Source organism: Delphinapterus leucas, chromosome 10 (assembly GCF_059928025.1).
Source record: "Delphinapterus leucas isolate spDelLeu-1000000601 "Yukka" chromosome 10, BTC_Dleu_Yukka2, whole genome shotgun sequence".
NCBI lineage: Eukaryota > Metazoa > Chordata > Mammalia > Artiodactyla > Monodontidae > Delphinapterus > Delphinapterus leucas.
This window is the reverse complement of record NC_143138.1, coordinates 63,158,630-63,178,918: the sequence shown is the minus strand read 5'-3', so window position 1 is coordinate 63,178,918 and position 20,289 is coordinate 63,158,630. Positions and strand designations below refer to the sequence as shown.

General features: G+C 49.0%; 1 protein-coding gene across 6 annotated transcripts in view; it reads right to left on the bottom strand.

The window, feature by feature from the left end:
- Window positions 1-2,797: 2,797 nt before the first annotated feature.
- LARS2 (leucyl-tRNA synthetase 2, mitochondrial) overlaps window positions 2,798-20,289 on the bottom strand; it is a 167,119-nt gene continuing 149,627 nt past the window's right edge. For 5 of the 6 annotated variants that reach the window (XM_089918048.1, XM_089918046.1, XM_022573404.3 and 2 more), the window contains 2 exons: window positions 13,128-13,255; window positions 2,798-9,397 (listed from right to left, as the gene is read on the bottom strand). In XM_089918048.1, coding sequence (XP_089774174.1) covers window positions 9,218-9,397; window positions 13,128-13,255 — 308 coding nt within the window. In that variant the 3' untranslated portion in view covers window positions 2,798-9,217. The remainder of the gene's footprint in view (window positions 9,398-13,127; window positions 13,256-20,289) is intronic. The other variant, XM_089918049.1, reaches the window with a different exon arrangement.

Here is a 20,289-nt window from a genome sequence, read left to right as displayed (position 1 = left end):
ATCCTGTGCTAAGCACTTACTGTGTACCAGAGCTCATGACCTCGCGCATCCTGGTGGGCACCGTCCCTGTGGGGCGGTGGAGCCTCTGAGCTGTGGGAGGCTGGCCCAGGGTCCTGCTGGGTAGGTCATGACTGGCTTTTTTTGCTTTTAGCACTTGGTGTTATAGATATTTTTTTTCTTAAAGTCTAATTGATGTACAATATTCTATAAGTTATAGGTGCACAATACAGTGATTCACAATTTTTAAAGGTCATATTCCATATATAGTTATTATAAAATATTGGCTGTATTCCCTGTGTTGTACAATATATATCCTTGTAGCTTATATAGACTTCTTAAAAAAAGTGAACATTTGAGGAAATAGAGATTCTGAAAACTCATACACATTAAGCGTACAGGTCAACAAATCCTCTTAAACTCTGCCATCAGCACCCAGATCATGAAACAGAAACCAACAGCACCCACCTCCAGACACTCACCAGCTGGCGACCTCAGGCAGGTTCCCCGACAGCTCCAAGCCTCAGTCTGCCCATCCGTAAAGTGGGGCCCTGCTTGTTAACCTCCTCACAGCACATCTGGTGAGGATTAAATGGGATAAAGCATTTAATCATAAGAACACTGGCCGAGTCATCAGCCTTTCTACATACATGAACTCATCGAACCCTCGCAACAACGCCAAGGTTAAAACTGTCATCCCCACTTCCCCAGGTGAGGAGACAGAGGCTCGGGGGGTTAAGCGGCCCGCTGAGCTCTCAGGACCAGTACCTGGGAGAGCGGGGACTCCAGCCAAGCCGAGTTCCAGGGTCCCCCATCTCACCTGCCATTTGCCGAGCTCAATCTCTGCACAAAGTTAAGCTTAATACACAGTAGAGTCCCGACTTATTACTGTGCTTCCATCAACAATGCAGACGACTCCCACCATAGGTGGGTGCTGTCACAAGAGGGTTCCCTGCAGTTTGATGCCTCCGGTGATGGTGTCACCTGAGCCCAGGTGAGGATGGGGGCCTCCCTGTGTAACTGTCCGCCTTGGCCCCAGCCTCAGGCCCTTCCCTGACTGGCAGCTGTGGCTTGGATTAATCCTCAAGACTAAATTGCCCTCCCCACGACACTCCTAGTCACCTGGTGTGAAGCTCATCCTCTGTCAGGCAAAACTGAATTACCAGTTACCTCCCCCACAGCAGGTTTCTGGCTGTGGGCTTGTGCATGTGTTGTATGCTGGCATGTATGGCGCGGGGTGTGTGTGCAGTATGTGTGGTATTGTGTTATGTGTGTGTGGTATCTCTCTATGTGTGTGTGGGTGTGTGTGTGCATGCTGAGGTGTGGGTGTGTATGCGGTATGCGTGTGTTGTGTGTGGGCTGTGTGTATGACGTGTGTGTATGTGGTCTGAGGAGTGTGTGTGGTGTGTGTGTGTGGCGTGTGGTCCGTGTGGTGTGTGTGTGGTGTGTGGCACACGCGTTTGTGTGTGTGGCGTGTGTGTGGCATGTGTGTGTGGCGTGTGTGTATGGCGTGTGCGTGTGGTGTGTGTGTGTGGCGTCTGTGTGTGTGGTGTGTGTGTGTGTGTCGTGTGTGTGTCGTGTGTGGTGTGGGATGGGGCGGGGTGGGGGTGTTAAGTCTCCAGGACCAAAACAAGGTGAAGCATTTAGGGCTGTGTCACATTTCTACCGTTAATGAACAGCTCTGACCCTTCAGAAACAGGAATCTGAAGAATTTCCCAGGTTTCCAGCAGGGCACGTGGGAAACCTGCCTTTCTCTACCTTTTAAAATGCCCCACATCTTCCAAACCAGCAAAACACTCCAAACTGTCTGCATTGATCAATGTGTGAATCTCATGGAGGAAGAAAGTGGGGAGAACTAGAGACCAATAAACGGACCTTTGGAGTAAAAATCAGTCATTTATAAAGTGGCACAAAGCAGATCTGTGATTTCATACATTTCTGGAGTGAGGCCTGGAGCCCAGGACAGAGCGCAGGGCCGGCATCAGCCGGCAGGCGATGAATGAGTTGTTTCAGAGCCACTGTTGGCAGCAGTCACACACTTAGAAGGTAAACAGTCGTCACTCAGGAGATGCCTATATATCCAGGTGTCAGCAGACAACTGAGATATTTAGAAGGTAACAGATTTACACAGACAGCCAAGAATTTAAAAGCAAAGATTGTTCAGGTGGTGGAGGCAGGTGGCTGCCCACCGAGGATTTGGGTTCCCCTTCCCTTAGGCAGAGTTGTTCTTGGGAAGGGGCTGCCCAGCCGGGACCACATTTCCCAGCTCCCTGAGGCCAAGAGAAAGTGGGCAGAAGTGATGTATGGCCATTTCCGGCCCATGAAAACCTTATGAAATTCCACCTCTCTCTGCCCATATCTGAGGGCTGGATATCAACGTCCAGGGTAACTTGAGAGCCAAGAGGTGAAGGTGGTGGAGGTTCCTTCAGCCTGGGTCCCTCCCTCAAGCTGGAATGGGATGGAACAGGATCCCTCCCTGCTCCCTTCTCCAGAGGATTAGACTTAGGGAATGAGAAATAAAGTTTGCTGAGTGAGTGAGCCCACTGTGGCTTAGGGGTTTATCTGTTATAGTTACATTAACAGCTGATAATTTTTGAAAAATTATTGCTCAAGATGATTGGTAGACAATCAAGATACTGGCAGACCACTAAGGTGTTAGTGCACAATTAAGGGGTTGCAGGTAATCATGAGGTAACTTGTAACTGAGGTCTACTGCACTCACTAAGAGGGGAACTGACTCCTAACATGTTGGTAGTTGTCTTAGTTCTGGCTGCTCTAACAAAGTACCATAGACTGCATGGCTGATAAACAACAGAAATTTATTTCTCACAGCTCTGGAGGCTAAGTCTGAGATCAGGGTGCCAGTTTGGTCGAGTTCTGGTGAGAACCCTCTTCCGGGTTGCGGACTGCTGACTTCTTGTGTCCTCACGTGGCAGAACGCAGAGGGGAAGCAAGCTTTGTTGTGACTCTCATGAGGCCATTAATCCCACCCACAAGGGCTGCACCCTCATGACCTCACCTAGTTACACCTCCAAAGCCCCACCCGCTAGTATCATTTGGAAGTACGATTTCAACATATGAATTTTAGGGGGCTACAAACATTCAGGCCATAATAAAAATCAATTAAGATATTACTAGAAAGCTAACATGTTATCTGATAACAGGTTAACAGACAACTAATCATGGAGATACTTGATGACATCTGGCTTTTCAGCCTATTTCCACGTGGTGGCTGCCTTGTGTCCTGCCCACTGACAGCGAGCCCCCTGGGGAACCCACCTCGCAAAGCCCCACTGGCCCACCCTGTCCCTGTTTCTATTGGAAGGGAGCTGCCTTTTCCCTGATGAATGACATTCCAGGTTCAGTGAATAATAGCACCTTTTGGGTGGCCCCGCCTCCCTAGTTGACCCCACAGTGTCCACTATACCCACTGGACACTCGCCCCTCACCTCACAGTGTCTGAGGAAGGGGATCCCTGCCCAGGCCCGGTTCTTCTCCTGGTCCTGAGGCAGCCCATGAGGGTGCAGCTGCAGCAGGTGTGGCAGGCGAGTCCACCTTTAGAGGGGGCTGGGGCGAACCACCCCTAAGTAATCACAGATGAGGTTCTTCTGTGGGCAGAGGAAAGGATGTTCTGGGGAAGACACTGGCCCAGCTGCTGTGAGGCCAGGCAGCTCTCACTGTGCCCACAGGCCCAGGCCAGGTCTCCCCTTCCATGGAATTTTCCTCGCAGTATGTGGAGTAGAGCAAAGTTGACCCCCTGACTTCTAGGTCTCACTGATGGGGCTCAAAGGTGAGGGCTCCCTGGGAGTCGTCAGTCCCAGGCTCAGAGAGAAAGTCCAGACCTCTCCCTGGGCACCAGGGAGGTGCTCACCCAGGTGTCCTCAGATCAGGAAGTGTGGGCTTGGCAGGTTCTAGGGTACTCTGAGAGCCAGAAATCAGGGCTGTCTTGGAAAACCCAGGAGGTTCAGGGCTGGTTTGCATCAAGGCCTTTGGGAAGCAATGTGGTGGAGCAGGGTTGGAATCACGGCTCTGCCAGCCTCTCATGTGGTCTTGAGCTGGGCCCCTTCTGTGGTAAGGCTCTTACAACAGGGCCCGGCACGTAACTAGTCCTCGGTAAGTGGTAAATGTTATTATTGCTGCTGATATCGGGGCATCTCAGGCATCACTGGGTGTCTGGCACGGGCCTGCTCTTCCAGAAGCCAGACAAGAACTGGAATTCAAGTTCAGGGCTTGAGGCGCATGGAGGTGAGTCATGACTGTTGGGTTCCAGGCGCGTGACTCCAGCAGGCCTGGCTCCCCACCCCCGCAGGGCCTTGTTACCCCTGCATCCGCTCCCTCACGTGGGCAGACGCAGTGAAGATCTGGAGTGAGGTCAACCGTTCTGGACGGCTGTTGGCCCCACCCTGGGATCCGAGGCTGCTCCCCACAGGACTGGCCCTTCCTCAGCCGTTCCAGGCTGCCCCCTCCCTGCCAGCACTGCCTGCCCACCCACCCTTGGGGGGGTTCCTCCTTGCTCATTGTTGGTCACCCCAGATTCCGATCTCCAGACTCATCAGCTTGGATGAGAGCCTTTGGCCGCCCACCCTCTGAGCTTCAGACAGAACTTAGCCCATGAAACAGATGTTTTCTGCTTGCTCTTCTCACAGGAAGAAACGGAGTACAGACTCTACTCATTTTGTCTACCCTGATGGTTTCCACAATTAAGAATATTTACCTCCTGAGCTAAGTTTTGCCTGGCGGTACCACCAGGCTTTTCCTGCAGGGTAGGGGCAGGGGCCCCTGAGTGGAATGAGCACAGAATGGGGGTCAAGATACTCCATCACTTACTGTAGGACCTTAAGCAAGTCACAGCCTGTGTGAGCCACGGTTTTGTCATCTGCAAAAGGGGGAATGACGCCTTCCAGTTTGGTCTCACCCACTGCCTTGAATGCAGCAGCACTGCCCGGAGCCACCCAGCCCAGGGCATCAAGGCAGGCCCAAGGCAGCTCAGCTTGTCCTCACTCCATCCTATGTTCATCCGCGTCTCTTGTGACTCTGTGTCTGTCTAGAGCGTTTCCTCACCCACAGACTTGCTGCTTCTCAGGCTTCTCAGGACTCTCACCTTCTCTCCTTGTGGTGGTCGCCTTGGGTGCTCCACCGGGTCCTCCTCACAAGCAGGGGTGCCTGTCCCCAGCTCCCGTGCATGCTGGCTGCCGACGGCTCAGTTGTGCTCCTCTCTGGAAACCTTCCCTGAGCCAGTGGGAGTCCCTTCATCCCAAGATGCCCAGGAAATTACTAACTATCCCCCTCCACCTGGTGTTGGCCCACAGCCAGTGATGGACAGATTCAGGGTACAAAAGCCCAGCCCCCTTCTTTAAGGAGGGTCTGCGGGGAGGTGAATCATGAGTGTGGGGCTCCAGTCTGCGGGGCCACATACATGCCAGAGCTCCAGTTCAGAATTCCCGGGAGAGAAAGAACAAGAGCTGTATTTCCTCCCAAGACACCCCACTTCTTCCCTCCCTGAAGGCAGGTTGGGGCTGAAGAGAAAGCATGAGCTGTGAACAGAAAGGCAGAACTGGGGCTGAATCCTGGCTTGAGCAGCTATCAGTGGCATGATGTAGGTAATCTGCTATACTTTTCTAGGCTTTAGTTTCCTTCTTTATAGGATGTGGGTCATAATTCCCACTTTGTAGCACTGATGTGAGGATTTAAGAGCACCAGCAAAACCCCTTGCATGGTTCCTGGTGCACAGAATGACCCTGTAGACTTGTCTGCCTCCTTCCCTTCCCTCCTAGGCGGAGAAACACCAAGAGGGCAGCTGGTGGTGGAGGCCAGGGCAGCTGGTGCAGGAACCATGCCCTCTTTGGCTCGAGTAATGGCCGACTGTGGCCCAGCAGAAATGTCATCAGCCCAGTTGCATGTTGCTGCATGTCCGTGTGCACTAGTGGCCTCATAACCCTGACTTGGGCTCAGTTCGGGAATCAAACCACCTGGAAATGAAAACCAAAGCCAACTTTGGATCCTCAGCTTTTGGTTTGGAGGCCATCTTGTCTGAGCATTGGCCTGCCAAGAAGCCTGTGGGCCATGAGTGGCTTGCAAGGATTTCTGGTGGACTTCTTTATGTGGCCACAAACCTCTAGCTCACACCACTGGGCCATCTGCCCCCAGCAGCCTCAGGCCATCAATCAGTAAACCCCAAGCCAAGGCAGCAAAGGCAACAAGAAAAATGGCCACTCCATTCAGTCGCGAGGCTTCCCTAGTAAGCACCAAGCTTCCAGCCAACATCTCAATATTCCTGACTTCAAGCAAGATGGGCAATTAGGTGAGGGGACTGGTAGGTACAGTGGATGGCATAAGGGGATTTGGAGGCCAGAGGACCTGGGTTTGGATTCAGTTCTTCTACTTAGCTGTGGAAACTGAGCAAATTACTGAACCTCAGAACCTGGGTATCTTCATATTTATGAGAGAATAATTCCTTCCCTCTAGGGTTTTAGTGGAAATTAAATGCAAGTAATGCACGTGAACTTGTTGAGTCCAGTTTTTGACCTAATCAAGGCAGTAATAAAGGACTGAGATCATTTCCCACCCCAGGGATCAGATTTTTCTGTTCAATTTTTCCATTACACCAACCATCTCAGTAGTACCAATGAGCTCTTGTTTTTAAAAGTTTTATCCTCTTGGAGAAAAAGGTCTCCAAAGACGTGCTGGTTAGTCCAGTGGCCTTGAGGCTGGACTCGCCCATTGCTCTGGCCAGATTATGTGCAAAGGGCTCCCTACACTCATCTTGTTGACAGACTCAAGACCACTTGCGTTACTTCTGGAATAAACAAGACAATCAAGCAAAAACACTCACTCGCCTCCTCGTACCAAATATCCTCATCCGTTCACTTATATTTAATCCACATTTGCTGGTACATGGAATTGGATTGTGTGCACTCAAGTCAGCTCTAGGAACGTCTTAAATATTTGCTCCAGAGTTCCGGCCCCTGCGTTCCCTTCTGGTCCTAGTCTTTCCCAGCTCTACTTCATTGTGTTTTGGTCGTTACCAAATTCATCCCAGTTAAGCTGAAGGTTAGGGAGAGAAAGGACTAGTTAGACATATGGTTCAAATGCATCAATTAATCCGGTGGTTTTCAAACTTAGCTGTCCATTAGAATCACCTGTGGAGCTTTTAAGATTTCCCAGATGCCCAAGTGCACTTCAGATCAATTAAACCAGGATTTCTGGGCATGGGGATCAGGCAGAATATTAAGTTTGAGCCAAGTGACTTAGTTGCTGTTACTAACGTTCCTGAGTCAGTATGGTCTACCATGTTCTGTAAGTTCCCCATGCATCCCACTTTATAACAGTCCACGTGGAGTCAGGCACATAGCCAGTGCTTCAGATGACGATGGAATACCTCAATCTGTTCCTGATTAACTTCCAGAATTGGAATATGGTGGCTATTCCAGGATCACACATATGTCCCAAAGTCATACATGACAAACATTTTATTCCATTAAAAAAAGTCATCTGTTAACTGCTGAAGTGCAGGGGACCACATCTGAGGCTACTTCAGAAAAAGGCATCAGAGAACGAATACAGATTTTCAGTGTCACAGAATGGCTAGATTCTCCTCCTCCTCCCCCTATTAAATAGTAATCAGTGGCTTAGGCCAATTCTGGTAAGAGCACCTGATAGCTGACTTCACAGAAACCCAGGATCACCCTAATATACAATGACACAGGGTCTCCCTGGCAGCCAACTGCTGTGGCTCAAGCACAGGAGGAGATGCCTGGGTGGCATCAGTCCCACCCCCTGCGGTGGACTTGCTCTTCCTAATGACTGGCTCTGGGGGCCACATCCATGGCGGCATCACCATCTGCGGCGCACATGAGCAGACTCCCTGTTGAGCTGCAGCGGGCTCCGAGATTGGTTCCATCCGAGGCTGGAACCAGCTCCGTTCCGCTTCACTTCACAGCAAATTTTACACCCTGAGGGAGTGGTTAGGAAGCGCCGCTCACCACTCACAGTGGGAAGTGGTACTTCGTCCAAGAGCCTGAGTACCAGGATCAGAGAAGGCCCGGCAGGCAAGTCCAGCTGGGCTGGGGTGGAAACAGCCTGCACAGCAGGGCTGAGAAGTGGTGGGAGTGCTGGCAGCCAGACTAGCCCTGCTTGCCTTTTGATTCCGAGCAACTTCTTTTTTTTTGGCTGCGCCAGCCCACAAGATCTTAGTTCTCTGACCAGGGATCGAACCCGGGCCCACGGCAGTGAAAGCGCTGAGTCCTAACCGCTGGGCCTCCAGGGAATTCCCCCGAGCAACTTCTGAAGACCCCAGTGTCCACTCCGCATATGGATATTTGGACACGACCCAAAAGGCTTCTCCATCTAGCCTGAAGGCGGGAGACAATCCACCACAATGCTGAGGCTCTGTAACCTGTTCAACAGTGACTGCCCACGCTGCTCCTCAGCCCCTGTGCCTCCTCAGTTTAGCCTTATGTTCCTAACACCTGCCTAAGGCAGTGCAATGTCTGGGGTCCAGAAGCTCCCAGGCTGCTCGAGAGGCTTCGTGCTCATCCTCACTTGCTCTTCAATTCACCTTCTCGCTCCCACCCAGCTGAATCTCTGGTGGCTTCCTATGGGGCTAGATGCTTCCTCCACCCTGCAATGGTGGAGGAAGGTACTGGGTCCCCACCCCGCTTCACTCATATTTCTCCTCTGCCTCCACCCACCTTCACCCCTGCACAGGCCACACCTCAGAGGCACCCTGTTGATGCCAGCCCGTCAGAGTGCAAAGGCAGACATTCAAGACATTGGGCTTGGGGCTTGGTGGCGCAGTGGTTAAGAATCCGCCTGCCAATGCAGGGGACACGGGTTTGAGCCCTGGTCCAGGAAGATTCCCACATGCTGCAGAGCAACTAAGCCTGTGTGCCACAACTACTGAGCTTGCACTCTAGAGCCCGTGAGCCACAACTACTGAGCCCGCATGCCACAACTACTGAAGCCTGCACGCCTAAAGCCCGCGCTCCACAACAAGAGAAGCCACGACAAAGAGAAGCCCGCGTACTGCAACGAAGGCCCAACGCAGCCATAAATAAATAAATAAATAAATAAATAATAAATAAATAAATAAAAAAAATTTATGTATATATATAAAAAAGACATTTGTTTTTTTCCTGTCTCTGGGCCCCAGACTCCTTCCTTCATCCCAGGCCTGGAGGAGGTGCCTCAAGCCCTCGTGGTAGCCGCAGCATCCCTTTAGTCACTCCTGCACCAGGAAGTTGATGAGGGCGGTTCGGGGGGAGAGGAAGGCCTTCTTGATGCTTCGCCCCTGCAAGAGCCTGACACCCAGTTCACTTTGGAGAACCAGTTCGTGGACTTTGTCCTGGTCCTGGGCAACTTGTTGGGGCACAGGGATTTTGCCGCAGGCTTTGTTGTTGATCTGAGAAGGTGAAAAGCCAAGACAAACAATGAGCAAAGTCCTGAGAGTGGCAGGCAGCCAGACATCAATACCCACTGCCCCTCAAGGGTACTGCTGCCTCTGTGTGGGGAAGGAGTACGGGAAAAGAGAAAGAAAGGCAGCACCCAGCTTCCCGGAAGAACAAAGCGCACTTAGATGGGTAGGATTAACGCCCGAACGCTTTGGATAAGGAGAGGGAGAGGGCGCCACCCTGTATTTCCTGAGTGTTGCCCGTCACAGCTGTGGTGGAAACTATGTCAAAAATCCTCAGCATGAGATGGCTTAGGCTGTATCCGGGGGTAGAGGGATTATTGTGTTACTGAAGCTCAAATCAAGTTCAGATCTGGCTACAGGGGGTGTCACCGAGGATTTACATAGATCTCACGTGGACTAATTTCTGGGGCGTGTAGGCAACCTCCCTCCCTGATGACTGGCTCCAGAAGGGGGCGCTCAAGTTTGACCACCTGGAAGCTGGACCTACATCACACACAACTCTTGCCTAAAATGGGCCAGTATAGTTCTAGCCGTAGTGGTATTCACTGAATATTAGTTTCATAAGGATAAACTTCACATCAAATATGAACTGATACTGCCACCGAGGAAAGCGACACATGACCCAAATAGCTTCTGAACTGCTGTGCTTCAATTCCTCCATCCCATCGCTCCTGTAAGAACGCTTACGTTTTTTTCACGAATGCTCCTGTTTTTAACTTGGAAAATAAAGTCACTGTGTTATGAAAAATTACCAGGAAGAACTTCTGAAGTTTCAACCCAAGCACATTATCCAGGATCCCTTAATCACCCACCTCATCTCTTCAGATTTCTGTAGAATTTAGTGGCATTTTTATGGGCTGCATTAGCCTAGATCACTGCGTGGGAGACAAGTAAGACATCACCTCAAACAGTGGCTGCTTGACTTCAGAAAGGTCTCCTTTCTGAATTGGTGGCCTTACAAGCTTCCGCCCCTCCAGCTTTGCCACCGCCACTTCATCGCTCAGCCTTGGTCCGGGCCTCTGCATTGTTCTCTTGGACTTTTCCAACAGCTGCCTGGAGGGCCGCTGGCCACGAGCACTATCCACCCGCCCCATCCACCACTACTCACGGACAGGAGCCCTGCAATGGCTAATGACAATAAAAGCTCACGTTGTCTGAGCTCTCACTCTGTGCCAGGCACTGTGCTCCACAATCCACCTGAGTGAACCTGTTTATCCCCACCACAAGCCTGTGAGGTAGGTCACAGCCGTTCCATCCCCGATTCACAGAGGGCAAAGCTAAGGGATAGGAGGCGAAGCCACTTACCCAAGGCCCCTTTCCAGCAAGTGGTGGAGACGGGATGACCCCATGGACCCTCTCTCTTCCCTGCCAGCCCCCAACCTCTCGGGATGGAGTCTGGCCTTCTCTCCAGTGCTGCCCTGCCTCTGCCTCTGTTCCACCCCCTCCATGGCTCACGGTCCAGTGAGGACTTCCCCCGCCTTTGCTCCTTTCTCCACTAGGGAAATACTGCTCCTCTTTCAAAGCCAAGGTCCACATCCCCTTCCTTGGATGCCTCCTCCAATCCCCCAACTGCCAGAGGCAGCGATGCTGATGCTAGCAGCATTTAATATTTACTGAGTGAGTTATTAAGCCCTGTTCTGCCACTGTTTCCTCACTTGTGAGATGGGGTTAGGCACGTATCTGCCTTGTCTGTGAAATGGGGAAAACAGCGGGGTCTGCTTCACAGGGCTGTTGTGCGGGGTTAATGAGTTAGTATCTGGAAAGTTCTTAGTCGGTACTCACTGCGTGTTAGTGGCTTTTGTCATTAGTGTGTCCAGAAGCAGGCTAAGTACCTCCTGGCATTATCCCATCTAATTCTTTCAACAACCAGGTAAGGCAGGCCCTGTGTTTTCTAACTGAGGAAACTGAGGCTTAGAGAAATTAAGTATTTTGCAAAACTGAGATGGTCCAACCCCCAAGCTCTTACGTCTTAACCTGGAGGCTACACAAACTCTCGGTGTGCATGACAGTGCGTGTGCCTCCCCAGACTGTCCCTCCTGGGTGCTGGGCTCCATGAAGACGATGTAGTGCCTCTGGCCTCAGAGCACATGGGCACGGCTGAACTGAATTACACCGAGTTACGCTGTTCTGTGTTGCAACTTCTATTTCTGGCCATGGCACCAAGTGAGATCACGTGGAGACAGAACACAGACCTTGACAGAAGTCCTGCCACATGGCACAGTGCCCCACCCCAGAGGTTCTTGAGTTTGGTGTACTTGCAGGGAGTCCTCCACACATTTTAAATCTTGGATTTTTATTTCAATGGTAATCTGAAATTATTTTACCAATTATCAAAACTAAATTTCTTTTCTTCAGTGGTAATTTAAAATGGAAAGACAAAAAAAATAAATAAATAAAATGGAAAGACATTTTCACAGATTAAAACTCCAGAGTCTCAGGCTGGTATTTCTCAGTTGCGCTGAGGATGAGTTCTTAGGGGTACACAGATAGTTATTTCTTAGAAACATTATTCAAGTTAAAGAAATTGCCTCTCTGTGCCACAGGCTGGTTTCGGTTTTGAGGATTTTGAGAAGAAGCCTAGCAGGGCAGCCCCCCTCCTCCCCTCCATGGGGGGGCGAATTGGAGGCAGTGAGGAACTAAGTGTCGGGGAGGTGGTATGGAGACAGAGCATCTGTGAAGGACCCAGTCTCCTGGGGGCAACTGTCTTTCCCAACATGGATCTGCCCGCAGGGCCCAGGGTTTGCAGATGAAGCAGGTGGGGCCTGGCAGGCCCGGCTCCTGTTCAGCCCCTGGGTGATTATTTTGTGGTACTTTCCATAGTTTGCAATTATTTTGTTTATTTTTCTCTTTCCTTCTTCTTTTCCCCTATCTTTCGCACCAGGCTTTAAGCTCCGTGAGGGCAGGGACCCTGTTTTTTGCATTTCGGTTTGTGTCCCCAGAGCCTAGCACTGTGCCTGATGTATTGATAGCATAGGTAACTTGACAATGACTGAGGAATAAACAAATAAACGTGGGCAAGGTGACGAGCTTCTCTGAGCCTGTGTCCTCAGCTGAAAAAAATGGGAACAGCTAAGCCTATCTTTTAGGGTGGTGAGAGTTAAATTAAACTTGGGATGTAAGTTAGCTGGCCCACGTGTGGTTCAGACTAAAAGGTTCACCCCTTGTTTTCTTTCCCTCTTCAGCCACATCAGCATATTTAAGAGATATTCCTCATAATGGGTCTCAGATTAAACAAATTAAATACATAAAAATTACATAAGGATAAACTATAGGAGAGTTATTTGCTCTATAATCAACTACTTTTATGTATTTAAAATGATGCAATTTACCAAAAAATAAATTTCATGTAGCCTTTCTGAAATATATTTTGCAGCGCGAGGTGTTCCTTGCCCACCTCCTCACCATCACTCTACCCCCTCCAAGAGCCCAGAGCAGCTGAATGAAACTTAGAGAGATTGAAACACATTTGGAAAGGAAGACAATTAGAACCTATAATGCAGGACAAGTTGATACTTTCCACTTTCTGGCCACAAGTTTTATGCTCACAAGCTTTTGGTATGTGGTAACTTCAAAACTGAAGGTGCTGGCAAAGGAAGACAGGCTGGAGGGTTGGGCGGAGAGCTGAGTGGGCTAGAAAGGCCTGGCGAGAAACTTCCAAACCCATCTGTGTGTGTGTGGCCGATTCACCTTGGCCCTGGGGGCTGCAGGAGACACTCACCAGAACCGCCATCTGTACAACATCGGGCTGCTGGAGGAACTGTGGGTCCACAGCTGGCCAGGCTTGAAGCAGCACACTGGTGTCCCAGGCGTAGTGAGTACACAGCTTCCTTGGCACCAGCGCCAGGCCTGCAACGCCAAGGCAGAGAGTCACTGAGCACGTACGAGGCCCTTGGGAGCACTAATAAAGCGTTTGCCCTGACACAGCCTGGCTTGGAGCCGTCTGAGGCCCCAGGAGGCCACACCATGGCTTTCCACAGCCTACCAGGTGCCCCCTACTTCCTTCAGCCTGGCTCATCATCCCAGCTTATAGGTAGCTTTTTCTTTTTTTTCAAACAACACCCAGAGCCATAACGATGGATGGACACACTGTTCTCAAGTGCATTTGCAAAAGCAAGGCTGCTGCTTTTACTCGGTCTCTCTGCAGTCCTGCTGGTGAAGGAATCCTTTGTGCTCCTGAGAGTGGATCCCAAAGTAATGAGCTGCATTTGCTTCCTTTCTGGCCCATGAATACTTGTGGCCTGAGAGAACTTTTACTCATAATCACCAGAGCCGACATGCTGAGAACAGCGGGCACTCCTTCTGGACCTACTCTGAGGGCTTTCAACCTCTCCGCTAAACTTCTTCTCGGGAGGGGCTCCCCCCATTAACAAATTGGAAAGAGCTGTCCTTGGCTCAGGGTGGGTCAAACCCGAGGAAGCAGGGAGGAATGAAACCCTCTCCAGTCTCTCTTCCCAGAGTGCTTCACGCTGCAGCTCCCAAAGCAGAGGAGGCTCACCATCCAGAGCTGCTCAGGGCCAACTGTCAGTGCTTTGGGACTTCAACCAGGGGCTTCCTAGCAGGGAAAGTTTGATTTCCAAGCCTCTGTTGATCTCATGAGTACAAAAGATGCCCCCGAATGGGCAGGAAATACACAGAGCAGAAAACAGATCCCTGGGCAATTGTTGTGTGGTATCCCCGCTGCCTCCTGGTCCTCCCAGAGGCAAGCCCTGGGCAAGCGGGCTTGTGGCCCATGTGCCCACGCTGGGGGCGGTGCTGTGGTAGATGCACAGCCCTTACGCTCTGAACGGCTTTTCCAGGGCTGGTGGAGGTGGGGTGGCCCTTACATACCTCCCCCTTATTACTAGTCTTGAGACCAGCAGATGCATTTGAGGGACGGGCCCATAGCTCAGGGGATGGTCTGAGGCCAAGTCTGGGACAGAGGGAATGAATTCCCACCAATGCCAGTCCCGAACACTGGGCTGTGAATGACAATGTTTTATTTTATGTTCTTTGATGCCAAAAGTAATGCATGCTCCTTGCAGAAAATTTGTAAAAAGTCTAAAAACAAAGAAGAAAATCATGTTTACATGGATAGCATCTTTTTAACTTTTTATTTTGAAAGATACTAATGTAATGTATTTAATGAATACTTGTATGTACAAACCAACTCCACAAAATGAAACCAAACTACCACCAGGATCATGCTGTAGACACAGTTTTGGATTCTCTTTTTTCCTACATTTTAAACTAATAATCAATTTCATGGAAAAGGATGACACACAATAGTATATACAGTATGGCCACAGTTTTAGTAAATATTTAAATAAACAGATAAAAATTTAGAAGGAAATACATCAGAAAAGCAGCAAGCATTAACCCTGGGAGGCAGAAGTATAGGTGATCTTTCTATTAAAAACAAATTTATTGATGATGATGAAAAACCACCGCTGAAACAATACCAATGCTGGTGAGGAAGTGAAACAATGGAATTCTCATGTACTGCCTCTATCTAGGCCTTTAGTAGTATTAGGAAGAAGACAGCTACCAGAGCATTCACTGAAGCATTGTTGTTTTTTTAATAGTAAAAATAATTAAAACTTCAAACAGCCCATATGACCATTAGTAGGGGACTAGATAAATAGAGCTATTTATTCAACAGAATATTATACAGAGTGAAATGGAATAACTAGAACTATAAGAATAAACATAAATTTCAAAAAAAATTTATAGATTTTCTACAGGGAATACTTATTACTTTTGTAATTAGAAAAGATTTAAAAACAGTTTTCCATGCTATAACATCAGTTCAAGATTTTTCTTCTGTTTTTTTTTTTAGGTTTCATTTTCTTGCCCATTTATCCATAATTTATTTTGCATATAATGTGAAAAAACATTCTTAAAAAGAACTTGGTCAGGGCTTCCCTGGTGGCGCAGTGGTTGAGAGTCTGCCTGCCGATGCAGGGGACACGGGTTCGTGCCCCGGTCTGGGAAGATCCCACATGCCGCGGAGCGGCTGGGCCCGTGAGCCATGGGCCCATGAGCCTGCACGTCCGGAGCCTGTGCTCCGCAACGGGAGAGGCCACAGCAGTGAGAGGCCCGAGTACCGCAAAACAAACAAACAAAACTTGGTCAATTCTCCAAATCCAATCTGTTGAATAAACCTTCTCTTCCCTATTGGTTTGTGATTTTTCTTTTACAATATATTATATTAGGGATGGTTTCAGAACTATTCACTACAAAGATACTCAAAATGCCTGTCTGTGATGAGCTGAAGAACGGGCCAGAATATGAATTAACACGCTGCTTCCTTCATTGAGAAATTCTTGCTACCAAAAAAATGGTCAGTCTTACACGAATATGTGCTTAGTGACACAGGTGATGTACCTACTGAGCTCCTTATCTTGGCCTAGAGACAGTTCCTAGGCCAGCCTCAGGTCTACGGACCACTCTGAAGAGCACTGGTCCATTTTGTTCTGTTGACCTCTGTCTTGGTTCTTGTGCAGGCATCACAGATTTGTTGTAGCTTACTATCTGTCACTCCTATTGTAACCCTGTGCTGCTAGTCAACCTGAGGGAAGGGAAGGCCCATCGGGGTCTGAGAATCAAGTAGCATAAAAGATGTATTCCTGGGGCCCATCTGGCCCCTGTGTCCTGGGATTCCCATGCTTCTAATGAACCTACTCCATTTCTAACAGATGTGCCTTTTGGCAGAAGCAGAAAGGAGCTTCCTGCTTGTTCCTCAGAAGGGATCCTATTAAGACTCATATCGCAAGACAGAGGTCACAGAAGGAAGATAATTACTTCTTTATTTTAGCTGGCTGGGCCAGCATGCCTTGTCCTGTGACCCAGCTGCAGTGGGAAGCATTCCAAAATCTCCGCATGGCAGTTGTACAGGATGCCTGGGAGATGAAAGGACATTGGACACAAATGTTCTGGGCAGAAGCTGTTACAAATTCCACTTTAAAAAAAAATGAGGAAGTCCAGCCTTCCTGGAGCAATCAGGATGCTTATTTATAGCGGCCTGGGCCCCTGCCAGCAATTCCATATAGATGGGAGTGGGGCCATCCTGCTCAGCAGGGAGGAAAAGAAACTTACCACCCCCAGTTCTACGTAGTGTTTTTGCCTTCCTGCTCTTTTTAGGGTAGTAAAAATACCTAATATTTGCATGGCAAATACAATGGTTTCTTTACGTGACACAGGTCAGGTCAAGAGCTGGCCTTTGGGAAGCATGTGGAGAAAGTCTGAACACAGGCTGGGAAGTGGCAAGGCCCTGGCACACAAGGCCACCACGCAGGGCCAGCTGTCGCTCTCAGCCCACCCCCTTCCTGCCCCTCCTCTGGAGAGCTGTTGTTGCTGACCTTCCCGTGAAATAACTGAAACAAGCCTCCTCTCCCGCTCTGAGAGCTGGTGAGGTTGCCATGCCACCATGGCACCCGGAGTGAGTGCTGGGTGGTCATGGTGCCCGTGGATGGCAGGCCTGTCTCCAGCCCACCCCCATCCTCATATACACACAGAGGAAGACCTGGGGACTCTGTGGTGTCTCATCCCCATCATGCCTCGTCCAGCCCTGGCACTTCCAAGGAAGTGGACAGGAAGTGATGCTACTTCACATTAGCCTTTACCCACAGAAAGGGTTCTGTTGACATTATTTTGAAATAACAACACTGACACAGCATACACATTCATGTATAAAACCATCCGAACATCAGCAGGTGTCTTACTGTCCCTTACAAGTATCTTAGCGTCCCTTACAAGAAGTGTTCCCACACTTCCAGATTATTTGTAGATTTTCAGTTGTTGTTGCTGTTGTTGTTGTTCCTTGGCTGCACTGCGTGGCTTGTGTGATCTTAGTTCCCCAACCAGGGATTGAACCTGCACCCTTGGCAGGGAAAGCGTGGAATCCTAACTGCTGGTCCGCCAGGGAATTCCCAAGATTTACAGTTTCGTTGAAATTAATGAATACAGCATATATGTACAGCAAAACAATATAGCTACAATATTTTACCACCATTTTTACTAAGAAAAATGGGTTTATGGTGGTAGACTATACTTCAAGATTAGAGTTACTTCAGAAACTTAAGAGAGACAAAGGGTCACCTTGTTGTGACCCTCACAATTAAAGTACTGATGGAAGACTTGGAGATGACAAGAGGTAAAAGCCGGAGGCAAAAACCAAGATAGATAAATCACTGTTGAAACTGTAAAAATGGCCAGAGAAATAGAAATGGAGATCTTATCACCACATTTTAAATAACTTGTATTTTGGACAAGAGGCTCATCTCAAAGCAGCACAAAAAAACAGAAAGAGAGGAGAAATCACTCAAATGCCCATCAGTGGATGACTGTTTAATAACCTATGGAATATTCACTGGGTAGGACACCATATAGCTGTTAAAAAAGAACAGGGTCAGGGCTTCCCTGGTGGCGCAGTGGTTGAGAGTCCGCCTGTCGACGCAGGGGACGCAGGTTCGTGCCCCGGTCCGGGAAGATCCCACATGCTGCGGAGCAGCTGGGCCCGTGAGCCATGGCCGCTGAGCCTGCGCGTCCGGAGCCTGTGCTCCGCAATGGGAGAGGCCACAACAGTGAAAGGCCCGCGTACCGCAAAAAAAAAAAAGAACAGGGTCGGCCTGTAAGTGTTGATATAGAACGACTCTATACACTCCATATGGTAAGAGAGAAATATTTCACATACATGCATGGAGTTCTGTCAAATCAACTATCCAACTGGCAGTGGAGGTGCCTGGGGAGAGCAACTGAGCATAGGGGTGAGGATGGGAGGGAACTTAGGACACACCCTTTGTAAGAACTGAAGGTTTTACAATATGCATATAGATGTACTTTTCAATGAAAAATCTAGGTTCTGCTTTTGCTTTAAGAAGCCCAGAGAGGTACACTGGAGGGTGAAGCTATTTTCTGCAGCTGGCTCTATGTACTTTTCTTCGGAAGCGGGGCTTGTATAGCTGTGAGATCACCCTCGAGGAGCAGCGCTCCTTGGGCACTTAGGGCAGACCCATCCCATCACCACGAGCTCCTTCACACTGCTCTGCAGAGCGATGCAGGAGACACGGGAGCCTCACACACTAGTGGGATGAATGGCTGCATCTGGTCAGTTGTGTGTGTGTGTGTGTGTCTATTAAAACCTTCCACAACAAGAAATAAATTGCTTCTTCCCTTCCTTCCTCTCTCATCGTCTATGACATTCCAGAACCAGAATCTCAACACTCAGGACTTGTGGGTTTAGAAAGGTAATTTAAAACAAACAAACAAAAAGAAATTGAAATAATTATAGATTCATAGGAGGTTGCAAAGAAATGTACAGGAGGTCCTGTGACCCCTCCCCCAGCCTCCCCCAGTGGTAACATCTGGCATAACTACAGCACAATGTCAAAACCAGGAAATGGACATTGGTACAATCCACAGAGCTCATTCAGATTTCACCAGTTTTTGTTTGTTTGTTTTTGGTTTTGGTTTTTTTTTGTGGTACACGGGCCTCTCACTCTTGTGGCCTCTCCCGTTGTGGAGCACAGGCTCCGGACGCACAGGCTCTGCGGCCATGGCTCATGGGCCCAGCCGCTCCGCGGCATGTGGGATTTTCCCGGACCTGAGCATGAACCCGTGTCCCCTGCATCGGCAGGTGTACTCTCAACCACTGCGCCACCAGGGAAGCCCAAGGTTTCACCAGTTTTATAAGCACTAACGTGTGTGCGTGTGGCTTCATATAACCACCACTGCACTCAAGAGACAGAACTGTTCCATCACCACAAGGCTCCCTTTCCCCTTTTATGGCCACCATCCCTTCTGCCCAGTCCCTAACCCTACCCTGGGCAACCACTAATGTGTTCTTCATCTCTGTAATTTTGTTTTTTTCAAGAATGTGATAAATGGGATCATAGAATATATAGCCTTTTGAGATTGACTTTTTTTTTTTTTTTGTGGTACACGGGCCTCTCACTGTTGTGGCCTCTCCTGTTGCGGAGCACAGGCTCCGGACGCGCAGGCCCAACGGCCACGGCTCACGGGCCCAGCCGCTCTGCGGCACACGGGATCCTCCCGGACCGGGGCACGAATCCGTGTCCCCTGCATCGGCAGGTGGACTCTCAACCACTGCGCCACCAGGGAAGCCCGAGATTGGCTTTTTTTTCACTCACCATAATCCCCTTGAGATCCATCCAAGCTGCTGCCTGTTAGAAAGGTCATTTTTTTTTTATAGTCAGGCTATAGTTTATTACAGCAAAGGGATAAAAAGCAGGATCAATAAAGGAAAAAGGTACATCAGGCAGAAGCTGGAGGATACCAGGTATAAGCTTCCAAGAGTCCTCTCCCAGTGGAGTCACACAGGACATACTAAATCCCCCAGCAATGAACTGCAGAAACACATGCAAAATGTTTTCTTCCAGGGGAGTCTGCTTGAGCCTGAGTCCAGGGTTTTTATTGGGGTAATTGCAGTGGTAACTGCAGTTACTGAAACTTCAGACCCTCCAGAAGGAAAGCAGGTGTTCACCATAAATCACATTTTTTACACAAACTATCCACACAAGCTGGTATAATGGGGTTCAAGACCTCAAGCATGCACAGTGCCCTAATCAGTTAGTAGCATAGGGAACATTCTAAGACCTCAGTTCCTAGGAGCCAGCCAAAGGCTAGTCATACAAGTAGGCCCTTCTGAGAATGTACAAGATTTGAGTAACTCAGGGCTGCTGGGTTAATTATTTACTTCACAGACAGGAATCAAATTATCGTGAATTTAATGTACTATATATATATGATAAAGCAGTACATTATAAAATACATACATTAAATTATAATTAAATGTAAATAAATATATCATAAATGTTATAGGACATATCATACATATGATAAGCAGTACATTAAATGCAAGGTATTATTATTATTACAAATGA